General features: G+C 37.2%; 1 protein-coding gene across 1 annotated transcript in view; it reads right to left on the bottom strand.

The window, feature by feature from the left end:
• Positions 1-4,811: 4,811 nt before the first annotated feature.
• The window catches only part of DPY19L3 (dpy-19 like C-mannosyltransferase 3), a 36,886-nt gene continuing 17,540 nt past the window's right edge, over positions 4,812-24,157 (bottom strand). Inside the window, exons 12-18 of the mRNA XM_009489217.2 lie at positions 22,212-22,334; positions 21,743-21,854; positions 21,118-21,174; positions 15,266-15,348; positions 8,775-8,907; positions 7,857-8,015; positions 4,812-7,222 (exon numbers count right to left, since the gene is read on the bottom strand). Of these exons, the coding sequence (XP_009487492.1) occupies positions 7,061-7,222; positions 7,857-8,015; positions 8,775-8,907; positions 15,266-15,348; positions 21,118-21,174; positions 21,743-21,854; positions 22,212-22,334 (829 nt within the window). The 3' untranslated portion in view covers positions 4,812-7,060. The remainder of the gene's footprint in view (positions 7,223-7,856; positions 8,016-8,774; positions 8,908-15,265; positions 15,349-21,117; positions 21,175-21,742; positions 21,855-22,211; positions 22,335-24,157) is intronic.

The following is a 24,157-nucleotide window of genomic DNA, read 5'->3' as shown; positions in this document are numbered from 1 at the left end:
TGTCCCTCATGTTTTGCTAAACCTCCTTTCATAGCGGTGTTGCAAGAATTAGGTTTGAGAGGCTGGAGAGTGACTGTTTTAGTAGAAGCACCGACCAACTACAACTGTAGCCAAGAAATGCTTTGGGAAGAGCTGACTGGGGATACAGATGCATTTTTCAGAGAAGAAAAAAACCCAACATCCCTTGGATGTTGTCAAAATACCTACTGGCTTTAGGATGTCAGGAGACTGAAGGTTGTTCCTATATCCAAAAAAGAACTTCACCCACCGCTGGGACTTCTAAAACTAAAATCCTGTGATAAACAAAACCCTGCCAAAAGTCTAATAATTCAAAGATGGTAATTTTAAAAAAAAACATGCACGACAGCACATAATAATAACAACACAGAGTAATACAGGCCTCCCTCAGATACGTTTTAGTAGAAAATCGTGATCAATTGGGGACAGAGAAACACAGGGGAAAAACTAACAGAGGTTGCAGAGCCTGGAATATTATGCTCTAAATTATCAGCCCCTTTTTCAGAATGTTGAATGTCCAGCCAGTACTCTGGATTTTTTTTTTTTTTTTTTAACTTGACAATACTTGGAAGAGAGAAGGCTCCGTAAAATTAATTTTTAATTTTTTTTGAGACCACTCATATCTATAAATGGAGTAAAGGGCAGCAAGGACACAATCTTATTTTGTGCTGTTTCTTTATATATTATAATTTGTAAATTATATATGTCTCAGCTGATTATACGACTATATCACATAGATTCGAAGGTAATTTCTTTCATTCTAAGGTAATTTCTTTCATTAAAACAAAGCATAAAACTTGTAAAAGACATTAAAAGTGCTTTGCTTACAGGTGCATCAGTAGCTTGTTTTGGGAGGTCTGGCTTTTATGTTTATACATATATTAAAAAAACCATGAACAAATAGGTCAATGCAGTCTGCAGGCTAGATTAATTTGCACATTTCCCAAACGAGAAATGTTCACACAGTATCTTGTTCTTGCATGCATTTGTGACACACTTTGGAAAATCTTGAGCACACAATCAACTAATGGTTATACACTGCAGATAATGTGGCATTTTCAGCTGGAAAAGCTCAATGCCATTTTTACCCATGCCTAATAGTTTTGATTCACAGATGGTACATAGTCTACGATTTTGTAATTTTACCAATGCATTTACCTGTGAGGAAACACAGGCTAAAATAGCTTGCAGTGTTCACAAGTCAGGTACGTCAGCTTCTGTATTTCATGATCATAGCAGTCGCAAACAGGATATGGAAAATGAAGTAAATATATATTGTGCACAAAAAGCTGTTCCTTCCCCAAACACCAGTGATTTTGTCTGCATACCTTGTGTTCTCTCCATAACTATGGACATGCTGTCATTTTGGCTGGTTTTCATTTAATTTAGCTTGTAAGCTCCTTGGGGCAAGGACTATATTTGCCTGTGAAGTGTCATGCATATCTAAGGCACCGTATAAATAATAAGTAAACCTTCCGTATATGATGTCTCTTCCTTGCATATATTTAAGGTTGACTAAAGCTTGGATTCTACTGAATTATTTGTCTCTCAGCTTCGATCAGATACTTCCACGGCCATGAGTCACGCATGCCGTTCTGTCTGAAAAGCTGAGGGAAGCAGCAGTTGCTTCTAATTGCCGCGCGCACTCGAGTGCTCGTCGCGCACTCAAAGACACGTTACCGTTCCTGAGTTTTCCCGGGTGCTGCAGCTGGCTCGGGCCACGGGCCAGTACTTTTCTCAGATACCCCAGTGCTTTTTGCATGTAGCATGGTCGTGGTTTCTGCAACAGACAGACAATTAGTCTTGGAAGGAGGAAATCCTCAACTTGACATTCGACAGAATTACTCAAGTTGTGTTACCCATAGGCTTATTCCCTATTCTGGGATCTGAGGCGCTGAGAAGCAGCTGCCACATAGGATGTGCACTGTGACCCTTATTACAGCTGTGGCCCTGATTTGTAAACAAATATAAAAAAAAAAAAATCACCACCACCACCTCAGAGCTGCTCGTGTAATTGCAGGTAGACATTCGTTTTACAGAATATACAGTATAAAACAGAAGGCCACTAAACATTTTAAAACTGCTATAGGAACTTGTGTAGATACAATCTCAGTAATAGGACATACTCATTTGCAGCTGTCATGCCCTATTAAAACCTACTTTTCCTCTTTCTAGGGATTACTAATTAGTTCACTTAATTTATGTTTTAATTTGCATGCTGCTCTTTTAATTACTGTGCAATTTCTGAAATTGTATCTTCACTTGTTCCACGTTTACACAGACACATACAAATATTTCAGTACCTCTACAAAAAAAAGCTTATCGCACTATAGCACTGACGTCGCTCAAGAACAGGGACAGCTGGCTTGACACAGAAAGCTTTGTGATGGGTGAGGGGGGAAGGAAAAAAAAATGAATAATAATAAAAAAAATCATTGGGTCCCTAGGTAGTGAGATTTTCAGTAAGCTGATACTTTTATTAATCTTCAATGTTCTTTCCAGACTTTAAACATGTAGTAAGACCATTTTATTTAGTCTAAGATATTTGTAAAGGTCTGAAATTTAAATGATCATGTGGATATTAGTATTTAATCTGTCTGCCTGCCAACTATATTAATCCTGGTGGTTCTCCCCTTTGAAAATAACATTCCAAGTACGTATCGTGTAGCCAAGCCATACGACAGCTGATTGTCCTCAGGTCTGCCTGACTGGCGAGTACCAGCAGGTTCAGAAGGGAAACCGTGGCTGTAGGAGGAGCAGGCTTAGGAGAGCAGAAGACAGTTGAGCATTTTTCTTAAAATATAGAAATGATAGAAGCCATGGTCATTTCCCGGGGCTTTAGATAACTAGCTTGCACCACCCTATTGGTAACTGTTGATGAACGAGGTGGTTTTGAGAAACCTGGTTCTGTGGAACGCAGAATCCCCTCTATACGAGCATACCACGTTACGGTAACAGTCCATGAATTAAATGAATCTTACAGAAGTCCTGCCTGTACCTAATTAACATTGGTGACAAAACTCCCAAAACCCTCACTTTAAGAGTAGTATTACACATGGGAAGATGTGACAGGCACCACAAATGAGAAAAAGACGTGCTGGACAGTTGTACGCGTAGCTCTGCACAGCCCCCTTCTCCCTGCCGCAAGAGCGCCTGCCTTTTAAAAGCTTACCTATAGCAGGACATCCTCATTCAAATAAAGCACTCGATGCGTGTAATCTTCCTCTCCCAAAGAATGCATGTTTCTTTTCATCGAGTAAGAATACTAACACTTCAGCTACAATGTGGAAACAAGCAGATCCCTACTGGTCAAAGCAAATAATATTTACTTAAACATAACTGCCTCGGTCTACTGACCTTGCTGAAGTTAAACTGCATTGGGGGATGACTGGTAAAAATCATGGCTGACACACCTTTAACTTGGAACAGAGAAAGGAAGTCCAGCAAGCTGTTAAAACACAAAGATGATTCAAAAAGTCAGTGATAATGTGCAGTGTAACAAGCTTGAAAAAAGTCAAAACTTCCTGCTGAAAAATACTTTGCTTTCCTCCTTTCATATGCACTGAAACAAAGCTGATTCCCTAACTGCACCTTTCTCAATCCATCCCAACATAAAAACAACCAAAAAAGTCATTTTTCAAATTACACAATTTATTTAGTATACAAGTCATTACATCTCTTTACAACAACACATTATAAAATAACTATGTTAGATCTCACTGGCAGAACACTGAAACAAGAAATGAAAATATACTTATGGATCTCAAAGGCTTTTCTCCCCTAAAAACATTCCAGCTACTTGCTAACATTTTGTCTCTGTGATCTAAAAAGTCATTCACGCCACAATTCCACTGATGATGCGCAGCTTAAAAGTCCTTGCAGACAACAAATGATGTACGCAAGAAGTCACGATGGTGCCACTCCCGTCGCTAGTTACCTGTAAGCCTTCAGTAAATGCATTGCCACGAGGGTTGTTCTTGGGGGCAGATCATACTTAATACAATGAAACAGCGATGCCGCAGCCACCACTTGGAAATAACGTGCACCAGGATGATGCAGTTCAGGAACAGGTAAAGTTATTTTTAAAAAAAATTGCACATTTTTAATGCAGTGAATACAGATCACAGCGAGACACGGGAAGTAGAGAAAATAATTATCAGACAACTAAAACACCACCTACCTCCTAGAAGGCTCAGACTCTTACACCCGACCTCTAGGAACAGGAAACGTAGCCCTTTTTACCACCCGTCCCACAGCCCCAGACCTCAGCCAGCACGGACCGCTCACCGCTGCTCCAGCCGTCCCCAGCATGCTCTGCTCTGACGGGCAAGCCTTTAAATCAGGGACAGAAGCAGCTGCTCCCTCTCTCCGAGAGCTGTGTTGATGCGTGTATTGCTTTCCTCCGAGCTGGTAAGTGGGTTTGTTCCTTGGCGTTCTCTATTTTCCTATTTTAAGGAGATTGGTCTTCTGAAGGCTGTAACACTGTACTACGTAGTCACTGAAATACACCCTTGCCTTTAGTATTAAATCTTTCTGATACAGGAACCGCTGGAATTGTTTGAAAATGTCACAGGCTACCTAGGCTTTAAAGACTGTCAACTGCAAGAGTTAAGCAATCTCCAAAGTACTTTGTTACCTAATACTTCAAATTTCTGGTGTGCTACTTTGGGGCTGCTTGTATTGCAAGAAGAAACTGTGTTGCTGTGGTGGTTCTGAATCATGACAGCCTTTGCTTTCCCAAGACCTACAGTAGCTTGGGATCTATCTTGTTTTAAAAAACCCCAAACCCCCCAAAAATTGCACTTGGTAGTTCCTACAAAAAGGTTAAATTTCTCCTTTGGCAACATTAGAGACTGTGTTTTTGAAAAAAAGACTATTTAAAAATAACTACTGTTACAGTCAGGACGACTTAGTCTCAGCTGTTACCTACAAGTAAATTCTGAGAATGATAGGGTACCACTGGATCTTGGAATCTCTCATTTCAATCAGAGGAAAGTTACTGCACCTTTAAAGAAAGATACAACCACATTTTAAAATAAGACAATACAGCCTAGACATCCTTTACCTTACGTGTGCTTGTTTTCAATTACTGTAAGGCACTCATTGAGGAATTCACTGACCCATGCTTTCAGCAAGAACAGGCATGCATCATTACGGGCCTAATTAAAGTTTTAATACTGATTAAAATGTTTTATTATTGTATTATGTTAAACTGCAGTGGTCTCCAACCTCATTAAGGGATACAGGCTAGAAATTACTCAGGAGTTTCAGTTGCTCAGTTTAACAACCTAGCTACTGTCAATGTTTGATTTAAATACAGTCTGATTAAAGCACACTTTCCTTTTGTGTTAGCATGGAAGTGCAGAAAGATGTTGAACATTGTTTAATGAGTATTTACTGAATATAAAATTGTTTGAGCATGTGACATCTCCATCTCTTCAGTAATTTACCTTAGTACAACTGAAAAGGGAAAACATTTAAATCACTTGGAATTGGAACACAGCTCAGTTGTGAAAGCTAATCTCATTACACATCTTGATTAAATTAAATGTGGAGTTTGCCATCAGTAGCACTTTAAGTTTCCCATCATTAGAAATTAATTGCAGTGGTAATTATTATAACTGAGTTATTTGCACAGGCCACAAACACCCTTATAGGCGTCCAAATGTTAATTCAACATTGGCCTAGAGGCACTTGATTACTACAATTCCGTTTTTCATAAGAAACAAATGATCCTAGTGGATGTCTAATTAAAGTTGGAGAGTACTGTTAGACTTTCAATCAGACTTAATCTCTAATTTCAATATAAAACCAAAGCAGCGCTAAAACACAGCAAAAGTCATGTGTTATCTACATAGCATTTAGAAAGCAATACAATTCACAAAGTTCTAGCTGGTAAAACGACAAAGGGTACAAACAAATCACAAAATTCTCAGGATTGAGGCCTGTCTTCACTTAATCTTCCAAGTCAATTTAAAATAACTTTAGCCTATTTTTTAGGATAAAGAGCAAGGACACAATGATTTTGTGCTAAAATATATAGCTTTGTGTCTGAAATAATGTGAAGCAAAGCTCTAATACCTGAACATATTTTAAATCCCTAAGTTTCCTGCTGATTTTAGAGATGAATTTTTCTTTTGTAAGGTTGGCAGTGTTCAATTTTGGTATCCTACTCCTGGAATTCACACGGGGAGAAAAAGGATCCCCTGTAGTTCAGAAAGCAAATACAGAAAATAGTGGTGTGAGAATCCAAGCTGAGAAATTTGGTTTTTTGTTTGCTCTGAGCATTTTACGAGGATACAAACATGCAACATGTATCAAGCATGCTCCAACCTTTATTCTCATTAGAAATACATAACACTCCATCATTAAATGCTTAATGTTATAGAACAGTACGTTTCTGTATCACTAAAAACGCTGGACAATGATTAAAGTTTTACTCTTCAAACTTGTTTGCTGATTCTGCACTCACATTCACAAGCTTGGAAACTCATATCCGCATACATTCCCAAAGAATTCAAAAAAGAGGCACTGAAAGAGCACAGGGATCTGTCAAAGAGGATAAGATTGTAAGACGAAACCCAATTTTTGTGACTGTTTTAAGGATTCACAAAGATAATGCATACTCAGTATAGGAGTAGTGTGGCCTGCTTTCATTGAATTTCTATCATTTTGTAGTAAAAATCCAACCTGCTGCACAGGACTTCGTAGGCTAGCTATTCTGCAGAGGTCATGCAGGCTGCTCATTTTGTGTCTTTCAATCAGTTAAAACTGGAAAGCAATTATATCCTAGGTATTCAGAAGGTCAGACTTTATAATCAAAATGGTCCCTGCTAGCATTTATTTATGAATCTATGGAAATTTTGGCAACTTCAAGAACATTATCAAAACTAAACTGTCTAAAAAATTAAGAATCACAGTAATTAAACAAGAAACCATCGATGTAAAATGTCTTACAAATGTAACATGTTTGTAAACGTCTGCATTTTCTAATGTGGGTCCTAGCATTAAAATACTGAACTTGAAGCCATGGTTGGAAATGTTATTTATGCTTAGCAAGTTTGTAAACATGGAATGTTTTGTTTTGAAACACTCTAGTGAAGTGTATGGTATAAGAAGGCAGGTTTTTTTTAATTTCCTCACAGAAGCGAGGATACAGCGAAGGTTTCAAATCAGGTTCATTCTCTCCCAAACCATCCATGATCTGTAATAAAATCGAACAGATTTGTGAAATTATCTTTAGCCAATTTACAGTTACAGGCAGTAACAAGAAACTAAAAACAACCTCGACAATACATTCGGAGGGTCAGGCTGGCCAGATTTGTAACAGTGGCTGTATGAAACAAGCAGGAGGCTAAAACAGTAAGATTTATCGTATCGTTGTCTCCATTACGGATAAAGCTGATTTGTCAGAGGTACATATCTGCTCTGGGTTATGTGGTCTGCTGTGGTTCCATGTTAGCCCCAGAAATGCTTGAAAACTCCCCTGACACAGTGGAGTCATACAACTGTCCACTGGTCCTGAGGGAATCAAAGCTATGACATGATTTACACTCTGAAAGGGAACACTATTTGTGTACTGCTAACCTGAAGCTCACCAGGAAGTGACTACTTATTTTGCCCAGGCTGAGTTCCTCCTTTTTCCATTATCAAATACCATTAAAAGCAAGCAGTGTTCAATCTGGAGATTTTGAGAATGTCTAAAGGCTCCATTAGATTTTACTTCCCACACTCATGATGAAGTGGAAATAACCCAAGCTACTTCAAATCATAACAGTATTTCAAAAAGAAGTTAAGCAAAATGTATTTTCTTTATAAATCTTGTATATAATACTTACATGGCCATTAGCTACATCAAGTAAGTCACGTAACCGACAGCCTCTACTGTGTCTTCTTTCATAACAAATGCTGTCCTCTAGGATCACGTAGTCTGTGCCAAAGGATCGCAGTATCCTGTAAACATCTTCAGGAGATCTCTTGGCATAGATCTGATAAATCTACAGAAGAAGAAAACTAAGCTGTTAAGATATATTACATTACCACCATTTCTTTGTTTGCTCTCTCATGATTCCTTTATCTTGAACCAGAGGAAGAACTGAGATCGATAACCCATGTGATTTGAACTAAATATTTAAAAAAAAAAAAAAAAAGCTTTATTCAGTAGCCATTTAGAGTTTCTATGTTATGGCTACTATGATGCACAATAGTACTGCTGCTGGCTACAAAAATGCTGGATGGTGCTGCTGTCTGCTGAAAGGCCTTGGTAGATGCCTGTAAACCTTCAGAATGTCTAAATTATAGGAAAGGGTAGTTTAAAACAATCTCCCCAGCTTTGTGTAGTTTCTCAAGGTGGTTTCTATTATAAAATGTTATGTGCCAGTCTGGGACCTGAAGGGAGTATCAGGCAAATTGGGAAATGCTCCATGTGGGTTTAACAAGCCCAGCTGGGCAGCAGGATCTATTAATGCCAACGGTACCCAAACCAGTTCACTCAGAACTAGCTTGAGTACCTAGCTATTCAGACTAGTACCTAGTTATTCAGACATACACCGGCTGCCAGAAGTGAGTTAGCAGATGCACAAAGTACTATGAGTTTCACAGAAGTTAAATTCTGGAACTGTATCTGAAAATAAGCTAGTTCAATGAGTAAAGCGCGTGATGTCATCTGCAATGTGCCATTAGAGATTGCATGTGTTTTCTGGAATGGAGCCACTGATATGGGTAAGAATTAGCTTAAACAATCAGAATACTCTTACCTGTTTTGTTCTCTCTCTCAGATTCTTATCCTCATAATGGGGATGATTAGTTAAGGTCCGTCCAGTGCACAGTTTGACTCCTGCTAATAGCTGCATGCTCCCAGCAAACACTGCTGTGTTTGGAGTGTTTGACCTAAACAAATGTTGATAAGTCTGAGGAAGTCTCTGTGGGGGCATTTTTGCATTGCTTGTTACAGATCAGAAGGAAAAAAAAGACCGAAAAAATATTTTTCTGCCTCTCCTCTATTCAGGGAGCAAACTGTTCAAAGCAACTGTGTTTTTCTTCAAATATGAAGCAGATAAATTACGGTAATACTCTCTAACTGCAAATAAAAAATTTACTATGCACTATGAGGAAATTTAGGGAAAACATGATCCTGCAAATTTCAAACTACTCCATCCATATTTCATATATTTCTTGGGCTCATACAGCCTCTGAATATTTGTAAATTTCTATATCCTAATTCTTTTAATATTTCAAGAAACTTACTGTGACTTAGATTTGTGTCTGATATATAAGGTATTCTATATAAAATGGATTATTTAATCTGAATGCTAAAACTTCTTGTTACTGTCCTGGTATTCACCATTCACTTGGAGTGAAAACTCTGTTATGCGAGACATTAATCCTCCTGTTATGACAACTATGGGAGAGAAATTGTGAAAAAGGTCACCCCAGTTGCAAAAAGTGGGGTGGGGGCAGGGGGAACGCAGACAATGCCTGATAGAAATGCTGTCAATTACTGGTACTGGGATCTTACCTGAAATTCAAAGCCAATGTCTAGAATTCTTATCTAAATAACAGTCTTGGTATCTCAGGATTGTTTAAATACCCATAATGAAAAAATTATTCTTTGCTCACCTACCCCCCCCCAAGTTTACAATCTAAAATATATGTGAAGACACAACAGCACATACATACATACACATACATGCACATATGGCACCTATAGTAGTCAAATAACTGTGACACTTTGGGGCGCACTTTAGGGAGCCTTTTGAAACTGCAGCTATGAATTCAGTCTTCTTTAAGCTCCATGATTGGCTTGAAAATGTTAAGAGACAAGTATTAAATTTTACTATCGCCTTTCAAGAGATTATGCTTAGCAGATGAATTAATAATTACAAACCCTTCCTAAAAATTCTTGCACTGGTATATTAATCTCATCTAGAAAGGACAGATATAGTATTTTTAATAGGACAGTTTAACTTTACTGATAGACTAGTTTTTCAGCAGTTTATAAAACCAGTTTCATTTTAAAGTCTGAAAATATTTAATCTCTCTTAAAATTTCTTTTTGACCTAAAATATTCAAAGCCACAAGTGTCATGAAGTAAATGTTTCACTAAAAGAAATGAATTCATCTTAGAATTTAATATTATGCAAATGTAATGGCCCTGACAGGCTGTCAGCTAGGACTCATCCCTGAATCTGCAGGAAAGCACAATTCTTTAGACTGAGCTGAAACGAACGTGGCCCAGATTCACAGGGGACTTGGTAGAGCTTAGACACCTTAAATGAAAATGCTAATTCTCAAAGCACCTTCAACATGTTTCTGTGTTTATGCCTGGGCCAGGAAACTTCTAATGTGAAAAGTCTCTTTCTGTGTTTGCTCAAGGTTAGTTCAAATTTTATAACGCTCTGCAGTACTTAGCTCCTGACTTGGCCTTATCAAGGCAATCCTGCACCTGATTCCTAAAGAGCCCAACATAATGCAAACTTGCAAGCACCAAAGGCAAAACCACAAGAAAACAACAACACAACAACAAATTTCCCCAAAAGCAGCGCGCAGCCTCTTTTCTTACAAGAGAAAGCTAGAGGAAATGGTGATAGTGCCCTTCTTCCATAACTTACTGGTAAAAACGCTTGTCAAAAATGTAGAAGATGCAGGGTTCAATTCCTCCCCTTCCTAAAAGCATTCACTCTTGCCCAGAAGGGGTGAAATATAGCTGAGTGCAATCTTTATTTACCAGGTGTTGAGAGTTTTGCCAGCACTTCCTCCTCTTCCTATACTTTAAAAGTGGCCCAGTGACCCTCGCTTGCTTTTCAAAAAACTGGCTTACATGCCTTGGTCCTGGATGGAGTTCAAAATCAGGTATTCCAGGTGAAGGCAGATGTTTCCCTGAGACTCAGATTTACATGTTTGATGTCCTAGAAAATTGTACGCCTGAAGACATACCACTGTCTGTATTTTAGTGGGGCCAGCTCAGACGGTTCCCAGACCAACACGTGCTACTACCAGAGCCATGGGAGGCACTCTTTTCCCATGCTTTACTGGCAATGCCAAGAACACAAACCTGGCGCTGCATTTCACTGCTGTGGACAGACACTTGGAAGCTGGGGGGTGATGCTGAGCTTCATGCAGTGTCGGCCCTCCTTAACTGCATCTAAACTTCAGCTGGTGGCTGTTACTGAGCGCTTATCTTCTCAAACAGCCACTAGAGGGAGATATGACAATTAACTAATATTTTTCAGGTACAGGATGATTTCTACATTTCATGCAAGCGTCTCTCTCTAATACTCCTACCTGAGTCAGACACTAACTGCTGTGGTCTGTATCCAAGGCAGCTAATGTACTTCAAACCACTGAATGACACTTCTCTATTATAAAAAAAACGAAGCCATTTTTACAAATGTCTGAACAAATGATGTATAAAATGAAAGGATAATTTGTTTTCATAGCTTTCTGCCAAGCTCCATACCACTCTGCCCAACCTGCAAACAATTTATTCTGTATGAAATGTCACTAAATAATGACAAGGACTTACAGGTCAAACTGATTTACATTATATAATTTAAATGTCATTCCAAGCAGACCTGATGGCATTTTGAACAAATAATCTCATTTATTTTCGAAGCTCTAAGCTTTCAACAAGTTAATTACAGCTGAACTAATGGGTAAACTAAGCACTATAATATATTGTATGAAGCTTTTCTTCACCTACACTTAAGAATTTAGAGAATTATGTAAACACTAAAGAACAACTCATTAAAAATGAAAGGGTTTTACAGGAACTACAGGCCTATGCCTAACTTGCACAGACTCTAGAAGTGGTAGTAATTCCTTCTCTTATTAAGCTGCTAAAGAATTATTGTGAGTTGGTTTTAAGGAAGCCCTGCAGAAATGGCCAACGTTGCAAGTATAGGTTACATCATTAGAAATAAAATGGCTATTTCTATTAAAAGTCCTCCAGAGTGGAACTCTGTAGTTTAGTTGGCTTTCAAACCCATAAAATCTGACAAACCTCAGATTATTCCTTTACTAGCACCTGGGTGCGATATGAATCTATAAAGCAAAGGGGCTTGAGAAAAGAAGATTCTGAAAAGGGGTCTCAAGCATGCCACGTTAGATTTTTTTTTTTCTTTAAAAGAAAGTCTTTTTATTTGCAGAATGCTACATTAAAATACTACAGGTTTAGCTGCAAATGATAGGCAGTAAAGCACATTCAGTCAAACTGTCATGGTTCTTTTTTTTCCCTCTGGTTTGGAAAGACTGAAAATTGCAAAAATGGAAAATGACAGCCACAAAGAAAGAGCAACAAGATGCATTTTTGTTAGTCCCAGCCTCAATTTTACGCATGCATATTTTGTTCATGGAAAGGATTGCGCCTACACAGTTGGTATAAACCTAGTTCTCAGGCACTATCAAGTTCATGCCTGAATTTTACTGACAAATCAGTCAATGACAAAGGATAAGCCCAAGAATTTAAGAACAATAATTAAAAAAAAAAAAAAAGTGTAATGTTGCCTTTAAAGTCTGGAATATGTGTTGATTTCAGTGTGATTACCCTTGAAAATCAGGCACATAAGTAAGAATGAAGAGATAAAATTTACAGATGGCTTGAAATTAAAATATCGCCATTAATATAAATTACTAAATGAAAGAACCACCATTGCAACACAGGTATTCAATTTTTCTAACCTTAGGAGCTTTTTGGAAATTTGTGGGGTTTCCACTAGTACAAAAATTTGCCTGCTTGTCCCCCACACCTGATTCAAATACAGTTGACGTATGCTCTGCCAAATCTCAGTCTCAGTTAACTTTTCCACTGTTTTGGCTGTTGTCTGAGATTTCTAAGAAGCTTTTCTATGATTTTTGGTAACTGCTTATGAAATATTCCACAATTCTAGACAGGTTTCCCCTTTAAAGGCAGAAGACATTGCTTCTTAAACACTTACCAGAAGTAAACAGAGTAGGGAAGTTCACGCTATTGATTTGCTCATTCTACTGATATTCTTCCCCATCTCACAAATGAGCATGTTGTTCCTGTTGTCTTAGGGAGAAAGACCAAAACTAAGAATTTTAATATACCTCCCATCTGGGAACACAGCTGTGAACTATCCCTGGGTCACTGGCAGGACCGTCTTGCCTTTTTTTTTTTTTTTTAAAATAAAAGCTAAGGAAATGAGGTGGTGGGTAGGAAAAAGCAAGAGACTGGGATATGCAAGATCATTATGTAAAAAATCGTGCTCTGCAATAGATGCAGTCCAATACTATGCAGTAACTTTGTTGTAAAGATATAAACCAGTATATCTTCCTGAAAACGCTATGGTAATTTCAGTAAGGGGAAGAGGAAAAAATACATCTGCAGACACTTCACAGTGGACAGACTAATAGTTGACTATTATTCAGACTGTATATTTGGACAAGTTAATATGCATTTAGATCTAAGCAGAAAGAAGGGTTTTCTTGTTGTGGAGAGATTGCAAGACAGATGAGTTATTCCTAATTCACTGCTATACATGACAAATCAGAGCTTCTCATACTGAGTTTTAATAATGAATGATTAGTTCCTGACACCAACCTTGACAGATCATTAACTACAGCAGAACTATCAAGCGTTAGTATAGTAAAATATTTTTCTTACACATCAAAACTTAAGAAAATCTGTCCCACTTCAAGAAACTTACCATAAATTTCGTTGACTTGTATTTATGCATAGATAATTAACTCTTCTTTACATGAATAATACTTCTAAACACAATAAATTCTAAGTAGAAAATTTCCCTCTGTAATTGTCTGTCATGACTTAAAATGAAAAGAGGAAAAGCACCAGTTTAGCATTCTCAGCACTAAGAACATATGAAAAATTATTCTCATCGGATCCAGTCAAATCCAGTTCATGGCTGGGAATAATTCCACATGCATATTTTATGTATAAATCTATCTATAACTCCATATATTGTACACAGGAGACCTGAACTATCAGACATTTACCATCTTTTAATAAAACAGTAGTGCTAAATGGAACTGGCTGGTAAACATTAGTCACAAAAATGTGTCAATATGGCTGCAAAGATTCTAAATGATGGAAGAAAACATGGCCTGCTTTCAAAATAAGTCAGTGAAGGCTTGTAATATATTTTATTTCTAAATTACTCCTTCTAGTTTATGGATTAAAGAAATACAACATTATGGAGTGTAAATACATTGCTATGGGTAGAACAGGCTGGGTGAATGGTTTCACTGAAGTCCATTGCATATGAAAACACAGTACAGGGTTCCAAGGAAATACTTCAAATAGTTCAATGCTAAATGTAGTAACTTCAGATTTACTTTCAGAATGTTTTGCTCCAGAACATGAAACTATTTTTTTTTTTAATCTTTGTCAGAGTTCCAAATAAATACAAATCCCAGGAATATCTCTGTTCAGAACCTAACCTGAAAGTTTTTAGTGGTTACTGTACGTTAATAGAGAACATATCCCTTAAATTCACAGTCCTCCAGAGAACATCCTGCCTGGCCCTTTTTCTCAGGATCTTCTACATGCAGTATTCCAAACTGTTTCCACCTAAAAAATACCTTCCTATGCTCTGTGAGAAAGCAGAAGTGATGAGGTGGGGTTGAAATGATTAACTCGTACTCCTGAAAGAGACTTTGCACCTATGCTTACCCGTGGCAAGTTCAAGTTCAATTACAAGTATTTTGTTTACAGCTTAGAACACATATTGGGATTAATTCTATAAGGATAAACAATTCAGATTATTTTAAAGTTCAAGAAATAGACTGTAGAGTACAGATTTTCCAGCCCTACAACTGTATGTCCAAGTTTCTTAAAACTATAAAGTTGAAAAGAGGAGGACACCAGGTTGGGGGGGGAAATAAAAATAAAATTATTTCACTGCAAAGATCTTTGAGGTAAAGAGGTAGCTATAATATGATGGAAGAAGCGTGACACCTCCAAACTGACCTCTTTCGACTAGGAAAACTATGTGCGCTTATGGGAGCAGATGGACTCAGCTGGTTCCCTGATGCACATGCAATACAGCAGCATGACACTGAACCAGAGCAGAGCAGTCTGGGGGACTTTGCATATAGCTGCTCTCCACAGCTGTTAATATGCTAACCTCTTGATAGCCCATTCATCCTTAAGTATCTCCATGGGTCACCAGAGTTCACTGATGAGCTGTGACAAATAAGAACACTATAACTAAGAACATTAGATCTACACAAATAGCATTTAACTTAAATAGAGTAAAAATCCTCTTACTTAATCCAGTTCATCAGCTCCACAGTGTCTGGGTCATAGAATTCTCTCAGCTCTGACAGTTCATCCATTATTCCTGGCCAGAACTATAACGAAAACAAAATAAACCAAACTGAAGACAGAATGAACAAACCAAGTTCTGGATGTTGAAACATATTGTTTCCTCTTAGCTGGTAACTGATCTTGTCCAGCTCACCGATAAGTTGGAAGACATAAGCATATCTACCCTTCTTATGAAGGATAGGTGGCTGTCATTGCAGTATGAATACACAGTTTCAGAGTTGGAGATCTGCAGCTCCTGCCAGATGACCAAAAGGAACAGAATTACCCGTTGTGGTGAGCCTGAGAACAGCTTTCCTCAGATGTACATCTCACTGGAGATTTCCAGAACTCTATCAGTTAAAGATCAGTTTGTATCTTAAAATTGATGGGAAACTAAAAGTTGCCACCAAATGTGACTGTTGTGCATTGTATCTATTTTACAAGCGAACCATTTCAGTTCCCGAGACTACAGGATGAATGTTAGTATTTTAAGTTATTTCTTGACAGACCAAGCTATAAGAAAAGGAACAAGATAAAGAGGCGTCATGTAATAGTTCAATACATAACAGCCAAGCTATTAAATAATGTCTATGGTTACACAAGAAAGAAAGGCCACATGAATTAACATTAAGTTTGGAAAGGCAACTTACAACTAAATAAAAAAAAGGTTTGAAATCTGTATCAGAAGTTAAAATCATTAGATGGGCTGTGGATGCCATTAATAGCATTTCAGAAGTCTGAATTCAAAGAGAACCACTGAAGGAAAAAAGAAAAGTGTGAGTGAACAGCAACATCCAATAGACTATCAGGGGAAAAAACGTTTCAAAATTTACTGAAGACAAAGAATACATAAATCAAATTTGGAGGAGAGAAATAAGGATTGAAATTGATTCTGAAAAGCTTAACCCTCCCCCCAAAAAAGCTAACAGAGCAAAGATTTATTTAAGGGTTTCTTGTTTGAGCTAGTGAATACTCAAGAGCAAAAGGGAGCAATTAAGAAAGATAATGACAATGCTAATGACTAACTGATTGCTTTGCATCATTCTTTACTACAGAGGGTGTTGTGGTGAAACCTATTCCAAACCTGCTTTCTTTAGATAATAAGGATTGCTGGCTTGCAAAGTGAAATGTCACAGGAAAAAGTGCAAGAAAACCTGCCTGACAAACTAAAAAGCCATAAATCATCCAATTTAGATAATATTCATCCAAGAGTTCAGAAGGAATTTGAATGTGATGCTGCTGAGCTACTCAGCAAAAATATGCATTCTTTCACTAAAACTATAATTATGTAGGAGGACTGGGGAGCAGGAGATATAATTGGGCCAATTAGGATACTTATTAGTTTAACTGTTTACTTGATACATTTGTTAAAGTAATACTGACTGGTAGATTGAGAAACATCTAAAAGATAGTTATGGCAGTATCACAACCTTAGAGTTTTGAAAAGTACAGCAGTATTACAATAGACATATTTCTGCTCTTCAGAAGATCTCGAGAGAGATTAGTAAATAAATTAAGCAGTTGTGAAATGAGACTGTAGAGTCTCATAATGAATCAAAATTTCCTCTCTTCATTGCTAAACTACCCTGGATAGCTAAACATTTTGACAGCTTGGAGTCCTTCAGGCTGGAGACAGAAGGAAATGGGCTCTGCTTTGCCTCTAGATCATGCTGCAAACCTGCCCTGCAATCTACTGAGAACCTAATGACACTGTGCTATCTACTGAATACTGGTACTATTATATGGCATTAACTAATCTACATAGGTTTTTCAAGTCACAATGTCATACTACCGCAACTTTTGAGTGAGTGCAAGCAGTTTTCACAGGGGAAAATTTCAGTAGTGGGGCTTGCTATTACTGAATTTAAAAAGAGAATTCTGAGGTAGCAAAATTTTCAGGTAACACTACATTTAATTAGTCAAGTCAAGAGAAAACTGAGAAACTTCAGGAGTTCCAAATACAATAGAATAACAATGACAAAGTAAATAAAAAGTAAAGCATATGAAAATATGGACCAATAACACTGATATAACAACTTTGTCTTGTAAATCAAGTATATCAGGTTGAGAAAAAGTTTACCGTGACACAAGGAATGGATAAAAAGAATAGACGGAGTATATCAGATTCTTTAGGTAAGTAAAGGGGGACGTAACAAACTGTTCAGAATAATGGGTGGTATGTAAAAAAGGTTTCCAACTTATAACATGCTGATCTCTGGGGTCAAAGTCTTCAGGAAAAGAAGCCTGTTGTCAAGTGGCTTAAATTAGCAGCACAGGGATTTTCTTCTGGACTGGAAAAATCTTAAGGACTTGTAATTTCTGAAAGGCTTAAAAAACACACGCATAGGAAGAGGTAATATGACATGTTATTGCTGACTTGCATCAAAACCAAAAAGAAAGCCAAGAAAATAGAAAGGTGGCATACTCTAAATTGATAATGGGGAATATTTTTCCTAAGGTATGTAATTACTCATTGAAAAATATCACTAAGACCTAGAATCTACAAAAATAAATGAAATAATAAACTCTGAACTTGATGACACGACCATAGAAAGAAATTGAATGGAATATTTAGGTACTAAAGTTGTTGTTTGTTCCCCCACCCTAGCTCCTTGGTGGATGTAAGACAATTTTTAACTTTCAGGAGTAAAATTAAATCTTTTGTGAGTGAAAACATTATCCCAACTCTTTATAGTGTAGAAAGTTTTCAGGTTTCTCTTTAGCATTTGTTATCCCTTTGTTCTCCCTCTGGCTCACGATCATGGATTTCATCCAGTGCAACAATGCTTAAGTTTCTTACTGAATGTCTGGTGTGCTTTGGGTTTTCAGCGTACTTCAATTTATTAATAGTTACTATCTCCAAATATATATATTGAGGATATACACTTGACAATTTTCATCTCTACAGCTGTGATAAGAACCCAGAGATTTTTAAAAGCTTGCAGCTTCTCCTCACAACCAACCTATCTTTTTCATTCTAGCTAGAAAGTCCAGAGTTAGACAGTTGTGCTAGCCACAAACTTGGAAGTCCTGAACAGTCCACTGATGATTATGGGAGTTCAGTACTTCTCAAATACAAGGACACTTACTTTGAATTCAAAAAGTATAAGCATTAATTCTTTGGCTTCTGAGTGTAAGTGAAAAGCAAGTACTACTACGTTATTTATAGTTACTGTTGGCCTAAGAACGAAGATTAAGAATCTCCTTAGAGCAACAGGATTAGATAGTATGAATAGAAATAAACATGACATTTACTTTTGTCATTTCTTCTACAGACTGTCAAGCTTATAAACTTTAGGTTTAAAGGATAAATACATACAGTACCTACAGGGAGCTCTTCAGTATAGCTGAAGACTGCTCGTATCATTGGCATATGTTGTGCTATGCGCTGCAATAAATGTGTATGTTTGGAGCAAAAGAACTTGGCCATGATGAAGATAAAAATGCAGTTTGAGAAATTATATGAATGGATAGTTTACTAGCAAAGAAAGATTATTTGGCAAAATGAGGAACTACAGACTTGCTGAAGCTCATGAACTAGTTTTAAGTACCAACAATTTCTTTAGGAATGACTGACATACAAACACAAATTGATGGGTATTATTCTGTTGAGCAGTTAAATGCAACGGACACAGATACAGCTGATATCTACATATAAAGAGTATGAAGTGAAACATAAATAATATTTAGTACCACATTACATACGTGCTGTGTTATCTGCAGCACAGCTAAAGCATGCATGGAAATAATTCAGCACTTTCACTTCATGTGAAAGATGTTTGCACTAGAGAACTTGTGTAAATAGAAATAGAGATGTCTTATAGGTCTCAAAACATACTGTACCTGAAATCTGAAAGATAGCTAGCATTGTAGCTGCATTTGTATCTCAATAAATTATTGTTCGAGTGAGGTATTTGGGACTATAGTAACCACATGCCTCAAAAGAGGCTTTCATTAGCTTATTCAGGATTAGGTTAATAATCCCATAAAACTCCTATTTTGAGGAATGGTGCTAAAGAATAGTTCTTCTGCAAACATAACCATAACAGGTAATGAAATACAAAATTGCCCTGCTACTGGTTCAAGAAAACTAGCCATGATGACCAGTTAACTTTGTGGTGAATACACAAGCTGCTCATGCTATCTGAGCAGGCACAGTGCGTGAACAGATAAATTCTTATCTGGAAAAGAGAAAGGTAAGTCAGTCTCTGTTATCAAAATCTACTTGCACTGTCAGTTTGTTTCTAAAGGTTTTAGAGAGAGAATACATAAACACATTCTCACAGAAGCAACGGATACTTTCTAGATCTCTTTCTGAAGGAATTTTTATTTTGACCATTGCCAGGGAATCTGGTGACAAGTATTATCTCCCTGTCAAGTAGGCTTCTTTCCTGAAGGCTCACTAACTCTTACAGCTTTCCAGAAGAGACACCGACAAAGATATCTATTCCTCTGGTAGCTGAACTGCAAGACTTAAGACAAAAAAACACTGGGAGGTGATGTATCTCTTTATTCCCAATGAGCATTTTGAAAAACGGTATTTTTAATGTCAGTAAAAATTATTTCCTGTATTTAGAAGAAACACAAAAATGAGGTTTTTCAGGCAGACTGAGCACAACTAATGACTGATCTAAAGCCTATGAAAATCAGTGACTTCTGGTGACTTCAGAATTGAATCTGACAGGATTTAGGAACTTCACATCTGCTCATGATGTGGGAGGAAAATTATGCCTAGTTGATGTGTCACATTAGACTGTCTATTAGAATGTCAAGCTCTTGGCATCACCCACGTCAAACGAAATGGCATTGTTTCTATCATTTTCAGAGATGATGAAAATGGTAAATGACTTCCTTAACCAGCATACCAATGGAAAAAAAAAATCCTAAAAAGTCCTCTAGCAGAATAATATGAAAAGTGGAAAACATCAGTGTAACTTTACTAAAAAGTTACATTTTTTTTGACTTTTTGTTTTACTGTTTTAAAGGGGGGGAACAGGCTTCCAGAGTGAACTCCATTAGCACCTTTCTTAACTGTTACTCTTTACTACTGCCTTTTTAACTTTAATAACGAAATTCACCTTGAGTTCCTCTCAAGGTAATTATTTAACAGAAATACTCTCATCTCACACTAGGTATTGCAGAAATAACCTCTCCATCAAAACAGCATCTGAATTTTTTTGTCTGTGTAAATACAGATTAAAAGAATGGTATGTCCATTAATATTCTAAATCTCCCTGCTATGACAGTCTGACAGACTAATAATCTTGTACATATTATTTTAAACATGTCTTATTTATTTACATTTAAACATTTGACTGTAATAATAAGTTGTTTCTGGGACAGACTAAAGATAACATAAGTACTAGACTAGTTTAACAATTCTGTACTTTAAAACATATGAGATGAGGCACAGCAGTACAGAACGTTGATTATTTCTGCTCCTACAATGAATCACTACACAATTTAACAATCTGCATCTTATCTGCAAGAAAAACCCACCAAAAAAACCCCCAAACCAGACAACTTACATTTCCATAAAATTATGCATTTCACTAACACCTGGTAACTTACACATATAATCAGACAAAAGTTCCTATCTATGAACAGCTACTTTGGATCAAATGAGCCCAACCAATCCTCTACATACAATTTCATCTGCATAAAGGTACTTGCACCTCAGGTAGTCTACCCCAATTTTTAAAATTCAGCTACAAATCTTGTAGATAATTATTTATAAAACAACATCCCTTTATGAGAAAAAGAAAATTCCATGCAACTAGAAATGCCAAAACATTAAGAAAAAAATTTCTTACCTTATGTGAAATGTATAGTAATGCAATTATTGGTATAGAATACTTAATCGCATGCATCTAAGAGAAATCACAAAAAAAAAAATCAGTTATTCTGATGATACGTTTATTTGGACAGACTTAATTTTTAATGTATTGATACCTGACATATTTATTATGTGGTGGAATTTACAGGGTTTGAATTTTAAGACCATATTCTGATTTTGTTTTCAAGTAAAACCCTTATTACAGACCCATCACAAATGATGGATTTATATCTATATACTTAAATCTGTCTTCTACAAAGTGGAAAACACTGTATCATTCAGTATAATAGCCTGTAAAGGTCTTCTCAGACAGCTGATGATTTCTTAATATGGTGACTAAGACTTTTTCAGTAAAATTGTGGTTATTTTTCATAGCCGCACCTATATTGCCATCTAGTGTATTGAAATGGAATTGTTTAATATACAAACCACTAGAAAATGCATTTTACTTACTAAATTTATACAAATGTGCTTGAGAGATACCCAGATTATATGGACTACAAACAATATTCATTCCAGATGTCTTATAATTCTGAGTCTTGATTTGGTTTAGATATGGAGCAAAAACAAATTTCAGGAAATGCTGTAAGTATAGTGCTAACCCTCTGTGATGTGTAGAGATGAATACACTTCAGGATAACTTTCCATACTTCTGTACTGCACAGGCCAAAAGATGCAAATACACACATGTGCGATGTCCAGAGGTACTTCATTCTGGAAGAACAGAGACAAGTTTTTGCTAATCATCTGGAGCTCTGCTAAGCTGTGTTGATGAGAGCAGTTAGAGAAATTCTGAACACACTTTTCTTGGACTTTCAGGACTCTGAAATAACTGAGTAAAAGATTGACTTTGCACTTTGCTATGTGCTCTTGAGAACATCTCTACTCCCAAACTTCCAAACATTCCTTTTGGCACAATTTTGGGAAATGCCTCAGTCTATAAGCAGAAACAGACCAGGGAGAGAAAAAAGGTTCATGATCCTATCAGTTTGTGGTCAGCATATTTTAGACTCTTATAACAATATACTCAATCGTCTAAAAAAGCCTCTAGTAGAATTTAAAAAAATATACCTCATTGTGCTTAATGCCAGACATCCAAAAAGAACTGTATGAATTAAGTTGTAAGCAGCATCAGGCTTCAGTGTTATTGTGCATTCTTCCATTTTTTCCATGAACTGGACTGGATTTGAACCACTAATTAAACAGAAGAAACAAAAGGTATCATATTAAGTTCTGTAACATATTTCATATAGTTGTCTGTATTTTAAAAAGCATTTAATCCTTCTAATGCTAAAGAGCAGTACTGCATCCCATTTTGGGCCCCTCAGTACAAGAAAGACATTGAGGTGCTGGAGCATGTCCAGAGAAGGGCAGCGAAGCTGGTGAAGGGTCTGGAGCACAGGCCTTATGAGGAGCGGCTGAGGGAACTGGGGTTGTTTAGTCTGGAGAAGAGGAGGCTGAAGGGAGACCTTATGGCTCTCTACAACTCCCTGAAAGGAGGGTGTAGTGAGGTGGGTGTTGGTCTCTTCTCCCAAGTAGCTAGTGATAGGATGGGAGGAAATGGGCTCAAGCTGCGTCCGGGGAACTTTAGATCGGGTATTAGGAAAAATTTCTTCACGGAAAGAGTAGTCAAGCATTGGAACAGGCTGCCCAGAGAGGTGGTGGAGTCACCATCCCTGGAAGTGCTCAAAAAATGGGTAGACGTGGCACTTTGGGACATGGTTTAGTGGGCATGGTGGTGCAGGGTTGACAGTTGGACTGATGATCTGAGAGATCCCTTCCAACCTTAATGATTCCTAGTTTTTACTTTCAGTAAAAAATAATTTAGCCACCAAGCCAGGAAACATGAAATGATTACTCTACCCTTAATTGGCTTAGTGGTGGACTTGGTAATGTTAGATTAATGGTTGGACTGGATGATCTTAAAGGTCTTTTCCAACCCAAACAATTCTATGATTCTATCAGTCCCCAATCTTCTATTGTATCTATGATATAATTAAGCATGATAGCACCAACTTGATGCAGCATCAGCTATTTATTTTCATGTCTAGTTCTCTGGAAATGCAATGGGTTTAAACGAGCCGGTTTAGAATGAGATAAAATTGTTTACAGAAAAGCATGCTTGGCTTATTGCTTGAAGCAATACTCCTACAGGGTTCACAGGGCTTTTGATGAGAGTGAAGAACTTAGCTCTGTTTTGTGGGGTTGTGCTGGATGCTTCTAAAGCTATAGATTGGAAGTAAATTTACAGAAAAGAAGTGCTGGAAGGACTGGTTATTGTTTGATGTGGCTAGTCTTGTGAATGTATGTGGAGGACTGATCAAAAAAAAGAAGTTGCTTAAATGTGTGGGGTTTTCCCCCTGTTTTTTCGGGTGGGGGAGAATTGAGATAACTGTGCAGTGTTAAAAATTAGGGTAATGTTTGGGATTACATTTAGGATTACAGGAAGTAAGAGCTGCAGAGTTTTTTGTTTGTTTTTAAAATTGATCGGTGCAGTAAGTTTTTTTAAGAGGCTGGTTGAATAGTACCAAAATGCCTTACAGATTATGACTATGATTCACAATTATCATAATATAGTTTCAGAATGTTTTAGATCCTCTCCCTCTCCCTCCTTCTCTCCCTCCCCCTTTTATCCTGTTTTCCATAAAATATATAACGTGTGGCATTAGTTACATGACACCCCTTGAATTTTTGCTTAATCAAGTTTTATATCTTCCCTTCCAACTTTTGCCCAGGTTGTAAATGTAAAACTAAGAGGTCTACAATGAACTGTTCACTTTTAAATAGCAGTTCAGTACTAATTTTCTTCTAGTGTTCTGTAAATACCTCCAAATCCTACAGATTAGCTATGGCAACTGACAGCAGTGATGCACAGTTGCAGTCTACCACTCCTGCTTCTTCACACATATCACACGAAGTTCAGCACAGATTATCCTTGCTCACTTCTGGGCAGTTTGAGGATACCACCAGGCAAATCTTTGATTGGGAGTGTTTATACAGAGAAAATGGGATGAACT

This window comes from Pelecanus crispus, chromosome 8 (assembly GCF_030463565.1).
Source record: "Pelecanus crispus isolate bPelCri1 chromosome 8, bPelCri1.pri, whole genome shotgun sequence".
NCBI lineage: Eukaryota > Metazoa > Chordata > Aves > Pelecaniformes > Pelecanidae > Pelecanus > Pelecanus crispus.
This window is presented reverse-complemented; position numbering and strand designations above follow the sequence as displayed.